Genomic DNA, 15,825 nt, shown 5'->3' with positions numbered 1-15,825 from the left:
GCAAATGTGCTACGTGACATTTACCTTCAGCACTCTCAGCTTGACTTTTTCAATGGTTGTTGCAACTTTGGCCGAGTCTGCCTGGCGGCTTGGAGAGAACAACTGCTCAAAAGTATAAACTGCATTTTCCATCAGCTAAAAATAGTAATTAAAAAAATCTGTTAAAGATCAGTAACATCAAATTCCGTGATAAACATAAACATTCCATAAACATGATAAGTGTAACTGTTAATTTAAGTTGTGTTTCTGAGAAGGTGCTCCGAAGAGCACTGAAATGCTGCTATAAATAAATAAAATTAAAGGTGTAGTATCATTATCATGCTGCCCCAGCTTTCTTGTACAGATTTTCTCTCATGTCACCACCCTGATGGTGACAGAGCCAAACTGTAGAATTGATTATCTGTGTATACAGACAACATTATCCCTAAAACTCATTATCCCTAATTAGAAGACTCCCATTGACTTCTATCATTAATCATTAATAAAAAGGCACATAATTTTCAGTAGCTTTCATTACAAATAACAATCAGCAAAAATCACAGAGTGCAATAATTTCTCACAGAATTATGCTAAGCTGGCATGCACCATATTTTTAGCTTACCATTAAGAATACTGTGCCCCTACTCTGAAGATATTTCAGACAAAACAGTTCTGCAAGCAGTAATTGAGTCTATTTAATGAGGCTTTGCCTTTTCTTTAGCTGTACCCATTCAAATTTTAACGTTTTCTTACTGGAGAAGTACAGGGGGACATGCAGGGGGGGCATTCCTTCAGCCAGATTTCCGTACTCCCAGATTTCCTGAAATTGGCCACTAGAGGATGCCAAGCTCCCAAGGCAAAGAATCCTGCTCCACCCTCCACTCGAGATACATTTTAGCCAAAATACTACACCAACACAGATATGTCTGATTTTACTTATGTATGAAATAAACGTCCATTTACAAAAAAGGGAAACTACACAATATTTTTATGAGGAAAATACCAGTCTTTTAAAGAGGAAGATGCAATAACAGCAAGTTTAGAACAACTCCTGCTATAATTTAACTTATTTCTTGTTAATTTTGACTCGTGTTCTGTTCAGAAAACAAATGACCTATTGGTTTATATGGGATTTATTTTCTGTCTACTTCTTTTTCTTTACTCATGGTCTTCACTGAGTGAAAGACACTTTATTTGGCAGCATTTTCGAATGGTCCCCCCTGAAAGACCCAGACATGAAATCAGAATTTTATTTCTGAGTAATTCCTTGGCTGCTGGTCCTGGCTGTATTCAGAAGAGCTGCTTTTAGGAAAACCCTATCCTAGCACTGTACTAGACACTTGTTTTCCACATTCACAACTTCCACTCCATAGATCTGGACCAGCTCCATTTCACAAGATCACTGAGCAGAGCAGTAAATTTCCCAAATACAGATTAAAATCACAGGGTTCAATTCAGAGCTCCAAGGCCAAATGTGCCTCGTGATCTGGCAACTGAAATCAGTCTGCTGGCCAGCTCCTCAGAGACTTCTGGCCAGGCATCCAGGTGGAACCCAGGCAAAGCAGAGTTACAGCCTACACCAACACACAAGAGGGGACAAAGAGGTGGAGTTCAGCTTTCATCTGGAATGATATTGTCACCTCCACCAGTCTCCTGAAAAGTGAGGCTGGATAAAGCACCTACACCCTGAGATGTTGTCTGTCTCTGAGCTTCTAACACTAATTGCTTTACTTTATATTGGTGAGAAAATCAACTACCAAGGAGGAGACATTCCATTTTGGTAAAACACATTTAAGACCCTTCCTGAAAAACTGAGCCTTGAGAAAAGGAATCAGGTGAATTTTAGCCAACCCATTAGTTACATACACAACTTTCTTGGGCTCTGAGACTGGGAATTCAGAACCTGAAAGTTCAGGGGAACAGATGAGCCATCCAAAATTTTCATGCCGTGCTGAATGACTCACACACGCGCAGTCTCACAAATGTGTCAAGCAGCTTCTACCCGGTTTTCTCAGGTTTTGTTATCTGTGCCTTGCCTGAGAGACACTCTGGGGCTCTTTCACAGCTTTTATCAAAATTACTTTGAAGCAGATTAGCAGGACTAATCTAACCTGTTCTCCCAGGAGGAAGAACTGGATCTTACAGTACCTCTTGCATGAAGTTCTGTGTCCTCTGAATCACAAAATCGATGTGATAGACCTTGAAGCGATTCTTGAGGTCCTGCAGGAACTCCTGGAGCAGGTTCACTTTCAAATAGCAGGGCTCCATTTTCACTGAGTTGAAGGGCAGGGTCATGAGCTGATCCACATTCTGCATTCCCGTGCAGGTTTCAAGAGAAAGCAACCAGAGGTGAATTTTTAATAGAGAACATAACAATTTGGCTTTAACCCAAATTCTGGTACCTGCATTCCAGTTGCACAAATACCACAAGACTTTCTAAATGACAAAACCAAGTGCTCGTGTGCTTCCACCTGGGAAAGCAAATCCTGCTGCCAGCCAAGGTCTAGCCAGAACATCCTTGTGCTGATACAGAGGCTCCAACTGTTTTTTCTTACCTCCTTTAGCCTGGTCATGTCATTGGTCTTCTGGAAGTCCTGGATGATTTCATTCACTTCCCTATCAAAAAGCGAGCGTACTTCCATGAATCCAGAGCTGATGGGGCCCATGAGCTCCTCCAGGATGGAGGTGAGAAATGGCTGGATATTCTCTGTGCAGCACTTCTGGGCAGGCTCAGAAACACTGGCTGGAGGGTCACACAGGACAACAGTTGCATTTAGAGACAGTGAAAGAAGTAGTTGAAACTCATCTCTTCACAGTTAATTCAATGGTTTTGTATTTTTCCCCGGAGTCACACCTCCACAGAGGTGATGAGGGTGTGAAAGGAGCTCACAGCTTTCTGACTGACAGTGGAAACTCTTGTCACAAGCCTCACCTAAGCAAACACTGCTGACTGGGGGCACTGTGAGGGCAGAGGAAAGGGCAGCTCTGAGTATGATTACCAGCTATTTATTTATTTGCCAGCTTAAGCAACACCAACAACATTTTGCCTGCTCTTTACATTCCTTTTCATATTCATAACAAAATTATGATTACTTCACATTAATTAAAAAGCACCTAAGAAGCTCATTGGCTTAAATATTCTTTGGAAGCCAATGGACTTGTCACATAACCAGAACCTAGTTTTGTGGTGCATTCCTAGAGATCAGGTCTTTTAATTATGCTCATGTGACCTGTATCTTCACTACCTAAGACTGTGCAAGTGAAAATGAAAAGTAGAATGAACAACTCCGATCAGGATACTCAAAAGCTGTCAGCTCCAATTTCAGACAACCTGGTATTTTCACAGACACAATGGCCACAGGTATCAGTTCCCATCAAAGGCAGCAGAGGCTTATCTGTGTTGTGAAAATTGGTGTCTCCAGTTGGATTTCTCAAAACACACAAGGATTTCAAAAGAAGCACATCTGATAATCTGAGCAACACAGTGAGAAACACTGGAGAATTGCCCTAAAACACAGCTGTTCCTCCACTAACCTTTGATTTTTCCAGCTAAGAAGTTCTTGGAGTTTAGAATCTGATCCATGTCTGAACGAATGGTCCCTTCAAGAGTTTTTGCAAATTCTCTACATTCTTCTTTCAAGGTACTTAATCCTTCTGCCACCTGCTGCTGGACTAAGCCATAGGTTTCCTCTACGATCTGGACCCAAATCAAATTGAGAAGCAGAGATCAGAATCAGCACTCACAGAGAGCTGCTATGAGCAACAGCTACTCTGCAAGTGTCAGTCCTTACCCCAAACCAGGCCCGTTTCCTGTCATTCCTCTTTCCCTTCATTTTAGGCAGGATCATTGTCTGGAGGTTAGGCAGCAGTTCCTCCATCACCAGGTTGCTCAGGATCTGTATGGCACGGAGATGAAAAGCCAAGTTGACACCCTGCTCTCTACCTGAAGGCTGAGCACTGCAGCACAGTGATGTGTGCAGGCAGTGGCTCAGCTATCCATCCCTCCCAGCTGCCAGGAATTACCCACAGAGGCTTTGCACTCTCTCTGCCTGGATTTGAACTGCAACTCCTTCCTCACCTGTCCCACTCAAATGCACCAAATAAAAGTGCAAGACTTAATATACATCTGACTTTGGGAATCTAGGCCTCCCTCTCCACATTTTTATTTATAGACACTGTCTCTGGCCTGAGAAAGCTGCACAGTCCACAGTCAGGATGACATCCCTGCTGTACCCAAGCTGCTGGCTGAGCCAATACAGAGTGCAAAAACACTCCTCAACTTTCCATTTTCATCATGCCAGGGCTTTTTCATTCATGTCAGTGTTTCCAGACACTGCACATCATGTTTTACAGCTGCCAGAGGGATCTGAGGCATGCACCAACACCAGCAGAGGGAAATGGCAGGAACTAGAGCAGCACAAGTAAAGAAGTAACTAACTGCAGCCCAGTGTAAAACAGGGCATAAACAGCCCCTACAGAAATACTACACGCAATACCCAGCTGTAATATACCTGTAATACACCTCGGATATGCAATACGTTTTTATTGTAGCTTCATTTAAGTCAAGTACTTGTAGATAATGCCTCAGCAGCACTTCAGATTCAGCTCTGCTGACTCAAATGTCTGTCAAAAGCATTCTCTCATTCAGGTCCTAAACTAATGGCTCCCTTAAAAAAGATCTTGTGAATAACACAAACTATCACAAATAATAAATGTGACAACAGGTCAGATAGATTTAAGAGCCAAGGCAAAGGCATGAAGCTGTGTCAGGGTTGGCTGTCAGGGAAAGGTTCTTCCCCCAAAGAGTGGTGGGCACTGACCAGGATCCCCAGGGAGTGGGCTCCAGGAATATTTGGACAACACTCCCAGGGATGCACAGGGTGGGATTGTTGGGTATCAATGCAGGGCCAGAAACTGGACTGAATGGTCCCTCTGAGTCTCTTCCAGCTCAGGATATTCTGTGATTCCATAATTTTATATTGTGAAGAGTCTTGAGTTCGCTGGGAACATTTTTAAGGCATTGGTGGATGTTCCCTCAGGTGCCTGGGCTCATGCTCCCACTCCAGCCATGCTGCAGCCCCAGGGTACTCTGACAAATGAGTGTCAGCAAATACATTTCTTGGCATTCTGCAGGGATTTTTACAGCAACAAATTTCAGCCTGCTTGCTCCAAACCACTCACTTTGCTTGGATATTTGCCTAAAATAATTATTATGTTTGGTCCAAGCAGGCCATGAGAACACACTATACTTACAGAATGAATTATTGCTAAGAAGATAATAGAGGAACTAGGCTGGATGTCTTCAGATTACAGCTCTCTTGAGGCATATGGGTTATGAGTAAGTTTTTGGCAAGCAATAGGAAAAATAAAACATAAAATGAAACTAACACTATAATAGCTCCATAACATGAGGGAGGAGGGGAGAAGAGAAAAACCCTCATGTAACTCCTTAAAGTAAACAATTTATTATCAGCTGTTAGCAGGGAACTTCAATCACTGACATGATGGCAGTGGGAAAGACAATGTTTATAGATTTTTCTCCAGATTCCACATTTTTCAGCATTTCAAATGTAGGCTTCTCCTAAAACAATTATCTGGTTCCTTAAAACAAACCACTCTCCTTAAGGTTTTTTCCATTTTCCAAAAGGGAAGCCAGATTTTATCAAGGAAAACAGCCAGCAGTTGGCACAAAAGTAAACAAGTAAACATTGCTGCTGAGTGCTCAGTGTTTGGAAAAAAAAAAAAAATATATATCAGGGTGTAAATAATGCCCTAAAAGTCATGTGGAGTGATGCCAGTGGGGTTGTGGGGTAATGTCAGCTACCATGAGTGCTCCAAAGCCAGTTGCCCAAGTATGGACCCAGACCCTGGGCATGGCATTTGATTTCTTCAGAACTGAACTGCAAAGACTTTTGGTGTTTAACTGTTACTATGCAAGACTCTCTTTCAGAAGTTCTTATTTAAAAAGAGTAATCACTTACATATGAGTAAGAGATGTCTTAAAATCTCAGGTATTTCTATCCACTAAATTTCTAAGATGCCCTTTTTTGCCAAGGGAATTTACAATCTTCCCCATCCTCAGAGCTGCTGTACCCAAAGCCAAAAACCCCAGCAGGAATATATTCTTTTACCTCTTTTTCACTGCCAGTTGTCATTTCCCACGTGCCATAGTGGCCCTTCTCCTGCCGGAAGAACTGAATGGCCTCTAAGAACGCCTCCACTTCATACGTGGTCTGTTTGAGGAAGTCTGGAGAAAACAAACAGTAACATACAGTATTTAGCCAGAAATAATCTTTAAAAATAACCATCCTTTTCTGATCCATGTCCCACTCCACATGCACACAGCAGTAGTATTTTTAAATCATTTACTAAACCTGAATGCATAGAAAAGCTGGTCCCTTGCCTTTATGCCTGTGAGCAATGTAAGGTGGCACATAGGAAGACTGAAAGCTTGTGAGCTTGTGGCAGGGCCAACAGTTGGGAATTCTTCCTCTTTAGTTTGGATAAATTGCTAAGTCCTGAGTTAACACTGCCAAAGGTTTTAGTTCCTTTGTTTTGTTAAGAAACCGATGATCAAGATGGTTTTTCATGGATATACAACAAAACAGACTTCATCAAAGAAAGCACCATGCTTGTACCAGTTAAGAACAAAAACTCCTGACAAGATCATGCTGATTTCCCTCAATATTTCAGGAATGTTCAACCAGAGCTCTGGAATATCTGGTTATAGTGCAAGGCCACTTCTGCCAGATGGGAGCTCTTCCCAAGAACAGTGTGGTGGACTGGGGACATCTTGGCCTCAAAATATGAAGCAGAGTGGCTGCTTGGCAAACCTGAGTGAAAAAAACACCCCTGAACACTTCAGGGATTGAAGTGCTGTGTCTTCACTATCAGAGCAGTCAGGATTATTATCTTGTGGAAAAACAAAGCCACAAAGGCTTATTGTCCCCTCTCCAAGATTATCTACTGCAGCCTTGAGCAGCTGAAGTCCTGTTGTGCACTCTGAGAACAAAGGAGGGAAGAACAGGAATGCTGATTCTCTCAAAAGGAATTATGCTGCTTTAGAAGGGACTGATACATACAAACAATTGTAATGAGAAGAGTCAGGATGAAGTTCTCAAGCCTTTCTTCTCAAGCAACACTTCTTTGGGCTTGTTCATAAAACTGCTAAGAGAGAAGCTTCACAGGAGCCTTGCATAAATGCCAAGGGCAATGCAGGGATTAGAGACATTATGGGAAACATGGAGGATTAACACCACAGTAGTGCCTGAAGTATCTCCTCCATGCACTTTAAAAAAAACAAAAGCTACAGACACCTACAGTTAACTTCATCAGGGCTTTATCCTTGAAGCTTGAAAACTGTATGGTTTCAGATCTGCTCAGAGCCCAAACGTCAAAATTTGCCCTTTTAGAGTTTCACCTGGCTGAAATGAATGCAGGAAGGTTTGTTAAACACACTGAGGGACACTAAACACTCTCTCAGTGCCACTCTCTTGATACTATTCTTTATCTGCAGATAGTTGGAGATCCAAAGACATCACACAAATTCTCCAAGCTCATACGATCATCAAACAAACAAAAAAATCAGCCAGGTAAAATCTCAACCCTACCTTCACTGCTGCCTCCGGGATTTATAGCATTTGTCATGGCAAGTCACAAACCAGGGTGCTAAAATATCAGTATTAGTTTTAAGTCAGGCTGTTGAGTGCTGAGAGAACAACCTCTGACCACAGTTTTAATGAAAAAAATGGAGTGTTCCACCTGAGAAACTGAGGTGGAGCATTGCATTCAAAAACTTTTATCCTCCCAAAATAAAACTCAAAATATTTTGATGAGAAGAGGGCCTGGTTTGGCTGCAGGGAGGGAAAACTGCAGCTCCCACAGCCCTCCAATCATGACTCACATGTTTTCCTCCTTCACAGCTGTGCTCCCTCCTAACCCAAAGGGACAACACACCATCCAAGAGGCTGGATTTTGGACCCACTGACATGGTGATGCACCAGTGCTGACAGCAGTCTGCCCTCTAAGATCATCAAGTTTTAAATCCATGCTCAAGGGAGTATTCTCTCTGTGTTCTGACTGTCCCCAAGCCCATACTGCAGCGGGTGCTAAAAATCCAAGAGTGATTCATTTAGATAGCTCATGGGAAAAACATCAAGATGTAAGTGCCATAAAATCCCAATCCCACATTCTTTCCTATGCCAGTAAACACAGGACACAAACACAATCATGGCAGTCTTGCTACAAAAACAACTCCAAGCAGAAAGAAAGCTTTATCCTTCAAGGCTGCTACAATTGCTTAATTTAGGCAATTTCACTCTCACTTTCCATAGGAGGAAAAGATACCCTCAGAGCTAAGGCTCTGAACAAGTAGATCATCCAGCGTCGGGCTGTGCAGAAGCTGCTGGCGAGGCACACGAGACAGAACCACGTTCATGGACAGGGCTCAAGAAAAGGGAATTGTACCCAGCTGAAAGGAGCTGCCAGGCACATCCTGCACAGCCTCAGCGGGGCAGAGCCAGGGCTCTGCCCATCCCATCCAGCAGTCCATGCAAAGGCTGGAGGAAGGCAGCCACAGCCAGGGCAGGGAAACAAGGGCTGGGCTGTTGGGGCAGCCCCGCTGGCGTGCGAGGGAGCGGTTGGGCCGTGGGCCATGGCAGCAGAGCTGCAGCTGCAAACAGGGCAGGAGCCAGAGCCCAGCGGTGCCAGGGAGGAGAGCTCCTCGGGGGAAGGCACCAGGGCTGCTCCCCTCTCCTGGAGCCCTCACAGCAGCTTCCCCTCAGCCGTCCTGGCACCTGTCCTGAGCGATCCACGTGTCCTGCTGGTTGTGTGGAGGGGAAGCAGCTTAGGGCAGCTTGGTGCACTGCTGGCTGCAGTATTCCTTACCCAAATGCCACACAAAGCCAGCAAGGTTACCGAGTGCTCTCCAGCAAAAGGCCAGTGAGGCTTTACAGGTACCCGGACTGATACTGTGTGCTTAATCCAGGATGCCTCGCACTTGGAAAATCACCCAAGCATCTTCCCCAGCTGCTAATGAACATAGCATCCCTTATGTGTGGAGATCAAAATAAAATTCTGTTTGTTCTGTTTGATTTTTTTAAAAAGAAAACCTACCTAGACTCTACATATCCAAGCATAGAGCCCAGTTTCAGTAACAGATACTGCTAACCGCAGATTCCTTTTACAAATGCAAGAGTAACTGCTATAAAGCTCCCTTGGACTCTGGGAGATGGAAGGACAACTGGAAGCACCATGACTTTATAATCTCCCCAGTCTTGCACATGTCTCAATGGTATAGCTCAGTTTGTTCAGGGCTGCAGAAGGCTTCCTGGGAAGGAAGGAGCTTCCCTGCAGTGAATAATTTCTCTTTTAAAAAACATAATTATGTCAAACCTTGACTCATCCAAATGACACCCAGAGGAGGACGCTACTGGACGCCCTCTGAGAGCACCCTGACCTGGTGCAGAAGAGTTAACTCTGAGGGTCCTGTTCCCAGTCTCAGCTGTCTCCTATGCCTGGGCTGCCCTGGCAGTCTCCTGACAGGGTGCCCCGGGCTATGAGCCCCTCCTTCTGTCCCTTGGCAGGTGAACGTCTGGGGAGTGATGAGCAAATCTTCATCCCCACGGTCCTGTGGGCTCTGCCAGCCCTGTCCACGGCGGCACAGCTGCACCCTTGGAGATGGAGATGGCTAAAGCCCCTCAGGACAGGCTGGCCATCTGTGACCCACCAACGCTTCCCGTGTGTCCAAGGACAGCAGCAGGAGTTACCTGCCTCGTGGATTTGGTCTCATCCACAGCCACAGATCAACTGGGCTTACACCAGCCAGAACACGGGAGAGATTTGTGCAAGAACTTCTACAGATGGGCCTGTTCACCAGAGAGGCTGAGGGTTCCAGCTGTCTCTGGCTCAAACTGGATTTCCAGCAAATCCAGGTCATATGAAATCTCTATTTGACTATTCCACACTGTGCATCTGTCTGTACTGCACACCGCTGCTTCGAGCTGCCGGTGAGGAGGTTTAATCACTCAGATGATGATTTTTTCTAATTACAAGCAAAGGAAGATGCCTTTACAGCACTGGAGTAGCTGTTAAAAAGTCATTATTTCAACATTCCGTTTACATTGTCCCTCTGAACAATAACTGTCACTAATGGCACTTGGGGACATGGCTTAGTGGTGAGCATGGCTGGCTTAACGGTTGAACTCAGCTGCAATCCAGTAACAGTCAAGGGGTCTATTGACTGTGGATAAAGTGCTTTACCAAAGTGAGCTCCACCACGAAGAATAACCTCAGCCTTTTGGCTGACATTTCACACAAAGACGTAGCTGAACAAGTGTTAAACCAGAATCCAGAAGTCTGAGCTCACAGAGCACAGGTTTTAATTAAAGAAATGCTGACTCTCACACAACGCCCTTTGCTACACCACCAAAACTCAGGAGCAATCCACTCTGGCTTCATCTGCTTCCTGCAATATCCCAGCCAGATTCTGCATGCAGAGAATGTAATTTGTATGATCCTGGAATTCTTCCTGCAGGTAACTAATTGATATTAAAGCAATGTGGCACCCAGTGATGGCTGTTTTTGTAGGAGATGATCATGTCAGGGCCCACCAGCCTCAGGAACTGCAGCTCTTTCCAGTGTCTCTTCCCAACACAAGACATTCATAACTGATACAAAAAACTCAAGACCTTTTACTTCCCTCCTACAAAACAGCAGGGCCCACAAATATCACTCAAAGTGACAGGCTTTGGACAAAGAGTGGAGAACGATCACTGGAAGGAGATGAAGATGATGAAGGAGACTCCAGTCTGGTGGCCTTTCACTGAGGAGGAGAATGTCACTTACTATTAATTTTTTGAATAGGATAAATGGGTAAAAACTGCATTTGATTTCAGGTGATTTAGGTGATCTCACAATATTATTTCATTGCTTCCTCATCTATTTGATGGTGAGCTGGCTCTGGTGAAGGCAGTGCCAAAGCATCTCTCGTAACTCCTTGTTAGTCACTTTATAAATCTCAGTAAAGGTATTGGTGCTTTCTTTCTTGTCATGTTACAAATGGATAGTAGGAGGCAGATAAAGAAATACATGGAATTTGAAGTGAAGTCTCAAAAGCTGGTGATTCCACCCCTTCTTACTTCCACTGCCCTTAAGAGAACAGATTCCATGCCAAGAAATGCAAATTTAATTTTCTCAATTTTTTCATCCTTCCAAGTCATCCCCCTCTCACCGTGGCATCTGTTTCTTTTGTATATATTTAGACTTGCTTTTCCTCTGCTTTCCGCTATACACACTCATTAATTTAAAAAATAATTGATTTCTGGCTTTTTTTTTTATTTAGTTCTTTTAAAATAGAAGCTGATTAAAAAAAAGGAAAAATATACAGCCCCAAACCAACTAAAGAGACAGGACAGTGGTACTGGTACTTCAAAAATAGTGCTCCCATTCTGCCAGCCCCCAAGGATTTGGGGCGGAGGCAGCTGGAGACCATCAGGGAACAAGAGACATTCCTGCAGAGAAGGAATCACTCTGCCAATCTTCCAGCACCACAATTAGGGGATGCCCTTAAAATAAAAATCAATGAGCATGATAAAAAGTTATTTCCCTTTCTAAGAGCTCATGTGAGCTCCAACAGGTTTTAAGAGCTGCTGCTTTTCAGGTACCACGGACAGTTGGTAAAAAGCCCATGGCCACCAACTCCAACTAAATTAAACTGTGGAAATTCTGTCTTCAAAAAATAAGCAATGGTCCCAACCCACTGGGATGGCAGGTAAGAAAAGGAATATGCTTTGAGCCTGGGGAGAAGAGGAAAGCTCAGGAACTGTACCTCAGGAAAAGGGAGGTTACCAGGGGCTTGGGACACAGCTCAAGCACAGCTGAAAATGACCCCCTAAATAAAATGATACACATTTTACCCACACAAAATGCTGTCCTGTGTTGTGAGCATCCAAACTGAGAACAAAGTGAAATATATATATATGATGCTCTGGGCCAGAGAGGCATCAACCTCCCAGCTCTGGGGATTTCCTGGGAGCAGTGTGCTGTCACATTATCCACAGAGCATGCAGTGTGAAGCTGCTAACCACTAACAGAAGCTAGATGAGGTCACTTCTAAACATGACACAGCCCTGGAACAATATGCTGTATTTATAGCTAATAAAGCTTTGCAGCACAAGTTCCTTCTGTGCCACCAAACCAACTCTGAGCAGGGTTAACTCTTGATCAGCACCCAGATTAAAGCTGTTCAAAGCAGCACCAGACAGGGCACAGTGAACCTCCAGTGGGGGCACCAGCAGCTCTGGGTTTCAGAGTCTAAAAAATTAATGAACACTGCATAAACACATACAAAGGATCACAATATCACTGATTTCTGACATTGTTAAGTGCTTTCCAAACCAGCTATAATCCTATATTCCTGGAGCAGGTGGGAATTTGGAGAAGAAAAGGCTCTAGGGTGACTTTATTGTGGCCTTTCAGTACCTACAGGGGCTCCAGGAAAGCTGGAGAGGGACTTTGCACAAGGGGCGGAGTGCCAGGACGAGGGGGAATGGCTTCCCACTGCCAGAGGGCAGGATTACATGGGATATTGGGAAGGAATTCTTCCCTGTGAGGGTGGACAGGCCCTGGCACAGGGTGCCCAGGGAAGCCCTGCAAGTATCCAAGGCCAGGCTGAATGGGGCTGGGAGCAACCTGGGATAGTGGAAGGTGTCCCTGCCCGTGGTAGGATGTTCCTTCACAGCCAAACCTTTCCATGATTCTGTGATTCCATGATTTCTCTGCTGCAGAACTTCAAAGCTGGAGCCTGAACACCAGCTTACCCTGCACAAATCTTCACAGCTCCTAAAACAGGCTGGGGTGGTGGGTTCAGGGCAGTGGCTCCCCTGCACTACCCCATGCTTGGTAGTATGTAAGAGGATAATCAGCCCAAGGTGAGAGGGATAGGAAGAATGGAATGGCAATTATGATTTTGGCACGTTCCTCATCTTGATGTTTCAGAATGAATGTCACTCCTAGAGACTGAAAATCCTTGCTCTGCAGTGTAGGAAACCAGACTGGCAGGAAAGGCAAAAGCCACACTGACTGAATGAACTTGTGCTGTAGAGCAAAATCATCCCAGAAAGAGGAGAAGTAGTCTTATTTCAAGCAAAATATTCTAAATTATACAAAAATTTTCTATATAATGTCCTAAATGTTTTAGTGAGTTTTTTTTAACACCCCACAAGCCTCATCAAAGGCATTTCAAGTGAAATGGCTTTGTCTGCTATGACAACATTAATATTGCTATGGATGTCTACACATCAGTTCAGAAAGTCTATTTGGAACTCATGTGACTGGTAAAAGAACAGCCATGGTCTCAGCCACTCATGTGGATCACAGGTGGTCTTATTAACCAAAAAGGGATTTAATTAACCCAAGTACAGCAGCTGCCTCAGACAAGCCAAGACACAAGCCTTGGTAGATGAAGGGGTAAATATTATTTCCATTTGTACATTTTCCCACCCCAAATTACCACAAAAAGCTTCTAGAACTTTCATCACTCACTTTCATCCCAGTACACAAGGACATTTTTCTTTAATGTCATAAAAAGCAATTTCCTCCTCAGTTGTCTTTTAATTGCTCCCTCCACATCCATTGAAAACAGGCAATAAGAAAATCCTTCCCTTCATCTTCCTCTCCAGGGAAGAAAGGCCACCCTGTTTGAGGCATGAAGACTCAGAAACCCTTCCAAGGTGGTATCTGGACTCCTGACAGCTGCTCTGCCCTGTATTTAGAGATATATAGACACATTCATCCCTCAGCTCAAAGGATTTCATGTCAGCTTCTCAACCTTTATCAGGGCTTCCAGCATTATTCTGAATTCTAGTCCAAGAGTTGCTAAGTCCTATACTGATACTACAGACATGCAATATAGGAAGTTTAGAAATAACTATGAGAAAAACTACTGTCACATAAATTCAGAGCTGAAAGAGGCAATTTGGACACCAATAATGGCAACCCTGAAAGTCAGAGATGGAGGAAAAAAATCTGCCCCGCACAAGCTTTTGTCTTTCTCTCTTGCCTAATGTATTTCTGTTATAGTTCTTTCATATATTTATTGCTCAAAAGAACTTTTGTTGTTGTTTCTGTTGAAGTTGGATATGACAGGATATGGCTTTGAAAGTCCCTCAGCTTCCTGTGTCAGGAGGGTGATCATCAAGATACGGACATGAAATCAAACCAGACAAAAAAAATAAAAACATGAAGTGAAACCCTGTGTCTCACAGAATGAGCTAGTTGTCACTTCCTTCCCATCATGCAGACTTCCTTCTATCCCAGAAAGTGGTCACGGTTCTCCACTTCCAACAGCAAATACTGAGTAAAACTCATATAGGAAGCAAGAAGACCTCCTAAAAAATTAAATAATTCAATAAGTTTTTCAGTCTGATTTTCAAGGCTTGCAAAGATAAAGGATTACAACTTGGGGAACAGCTAATATTAGAGCCTTGTGAGTATTTTGAGCCTTTCCCTCACTGTGGCCATTGCAGGACTGATAGAACATCCCCACTGGGGCCTAGGTGGCCATTTCAGCAGCAGATTTCCCCCAAATGTGAGGTGTGCACATCTCAGCATTTCACCAAGGAAACAGGGAGCAAGATGGAACCAGGTAAGTCCAGGCTGTGGATCAAAGTGGACCATGAAGATAAGGCATAAATCAAAGAATCCCATGCTGCCACCTCCATCTAAGCTGGCAGGAGCAGCTTAGAAAATTGGAGGAAAATGCTAAACTGCTTCCTCCATACTCCACCCTAAACTCAAGCACAGCTTCTTTAAAAAGCTGAGGAGTTTTAAAAATCCCACACCAGTGACCTGCAGAGACACTTGGGAAGAACAGCTCCCCAGAAGCAGCAGAGAACAGTCAGCAGTCCCCTCCAGGGACCCCCTGCACCCACCAGGCTCTTGGGGCTCCTCTGCTGCTCCCTGGGTACTTGTCTTCTCTCTCCTCAGCCCTAGTCACACCACCTCACTAATTAAAACCCAAACAGCACTTGATCTTCATGTTCCATTGCTGGTGAAGGAGATCATTGTCTCCTCAAACCACGAAGCCATCATCAGTGAATAAAAAGGGCAAAGATAAGAGGAAAGTCGAAAGGGGAACAACACACCCCATTCTCCAAACATCTGAATGCCATTTCCCAGTGGTGCTCACTAAATCTGAACACTTTTGCTCTGCCCAGAAATCCCAGAAACACAGGCTGGGCTGGGTATTTATACCAGAGAGACTCTGGGGACAGGAAGCAGCTGAATGCCAGGGCGGCTCCCAGAACTGATTCTTTCCCTGTTTAATTCTGCTTCCTAGGAGAAAGAAAACACACTGTAGCCACAAACTCCTCCAAGTCCTTGGCTAAAGCCCAGGGCAATACATTCCTTTCCCGGAGTGGCAGATCACAGCAGGGACAGAAAGGCTACTTCTGATCAGACGTGACATTTATTTTTGTCCTGCCCTTGCCAAATCTGCCCTGGTAAATGGGAACTAGGCACTTTGGGAAAAGGTGGAGTGATTGTGGCCTTGGTCTGTGCTCCTTATCCCACTAAATTATATTTCACAATCAAACATGAAGGATTTTTCATCGTTCTTTTCTCTTTACAACTATTTTAAATAAAAGACCACAGTCAAATTTTCTACTGCAATCCTTATTATCCAATGTTTTGCTGCACATAGCTGTAACTTCGTTAGATTGCTCAGACACCTGTTTTTGTCAGCAAAAGTGTTTGCAAGAAGAGATTTTTAAAAGTATTAATAAACTAACGTTTTTCAGTGATGTGAGAATGAATAGGAATCAATATAAAGCCCTTGGGAAAAAAAAT

At 43.9% G+C, this 15,825-nt stretch overlaps 1 protein-coding gene across 1 annotated transcript in view; it reads right to left on the bottom strand.

Moving 5' to 3' along the window:
* NIBAN1 (niban apoptosis regulator 1) overlaps window positions 1-15,825 on the bottom strand; it is a 53,313-nt gene that overhangs the window by 5,068 nt on the left and 32,420 nt on the right. Inside the window, exons 6-11 of the mRNA XM_062497734.1 lie at window positions 6,111-6,226; window positions 3,771-3,875; window positions 3,514-3,676; window positions 2,535-2,722; window positions 2,128-2,289; window positions 25-135 (exon numbers count right to left, since the gene is read on the bottom strand). Coding sequence (XP_062353718.1) covers window positions 25-135; window positions 2,128-2,289; window positions 2,535-2,722; window positions 3,514-3,676; window positions 3,771-3,875; window positions 6,111-6,226 — 845 coding nt within the window. The remainder of the gene's footprint in view (window positions 1-24; window positions 136-2,127; window positions 2,290-2,534; window positions 2,723-3,513; window positions 3,677-3,770; window positions 3,876-6,110; window positions 6,227-15,825) is intronic.

Source organism: Cinclus cinclus, chromosome 8 (assembly GCF_963662255.1).
Source record: "Cinclus cinclus chromosome 8, bCinCin1.1, whole genome shotgun sequence".
NCBI lineage: Eukaryota > Metazoa > Chordata > Aves > Passeriformes > Cinclidae > Cinclus > Cinclus cinclus.
The sequence above is the reverse complement of the archived record's forward strand: the minus strand, read 5'-3'. Positions and strand labels throughout refer to the sequence as shown.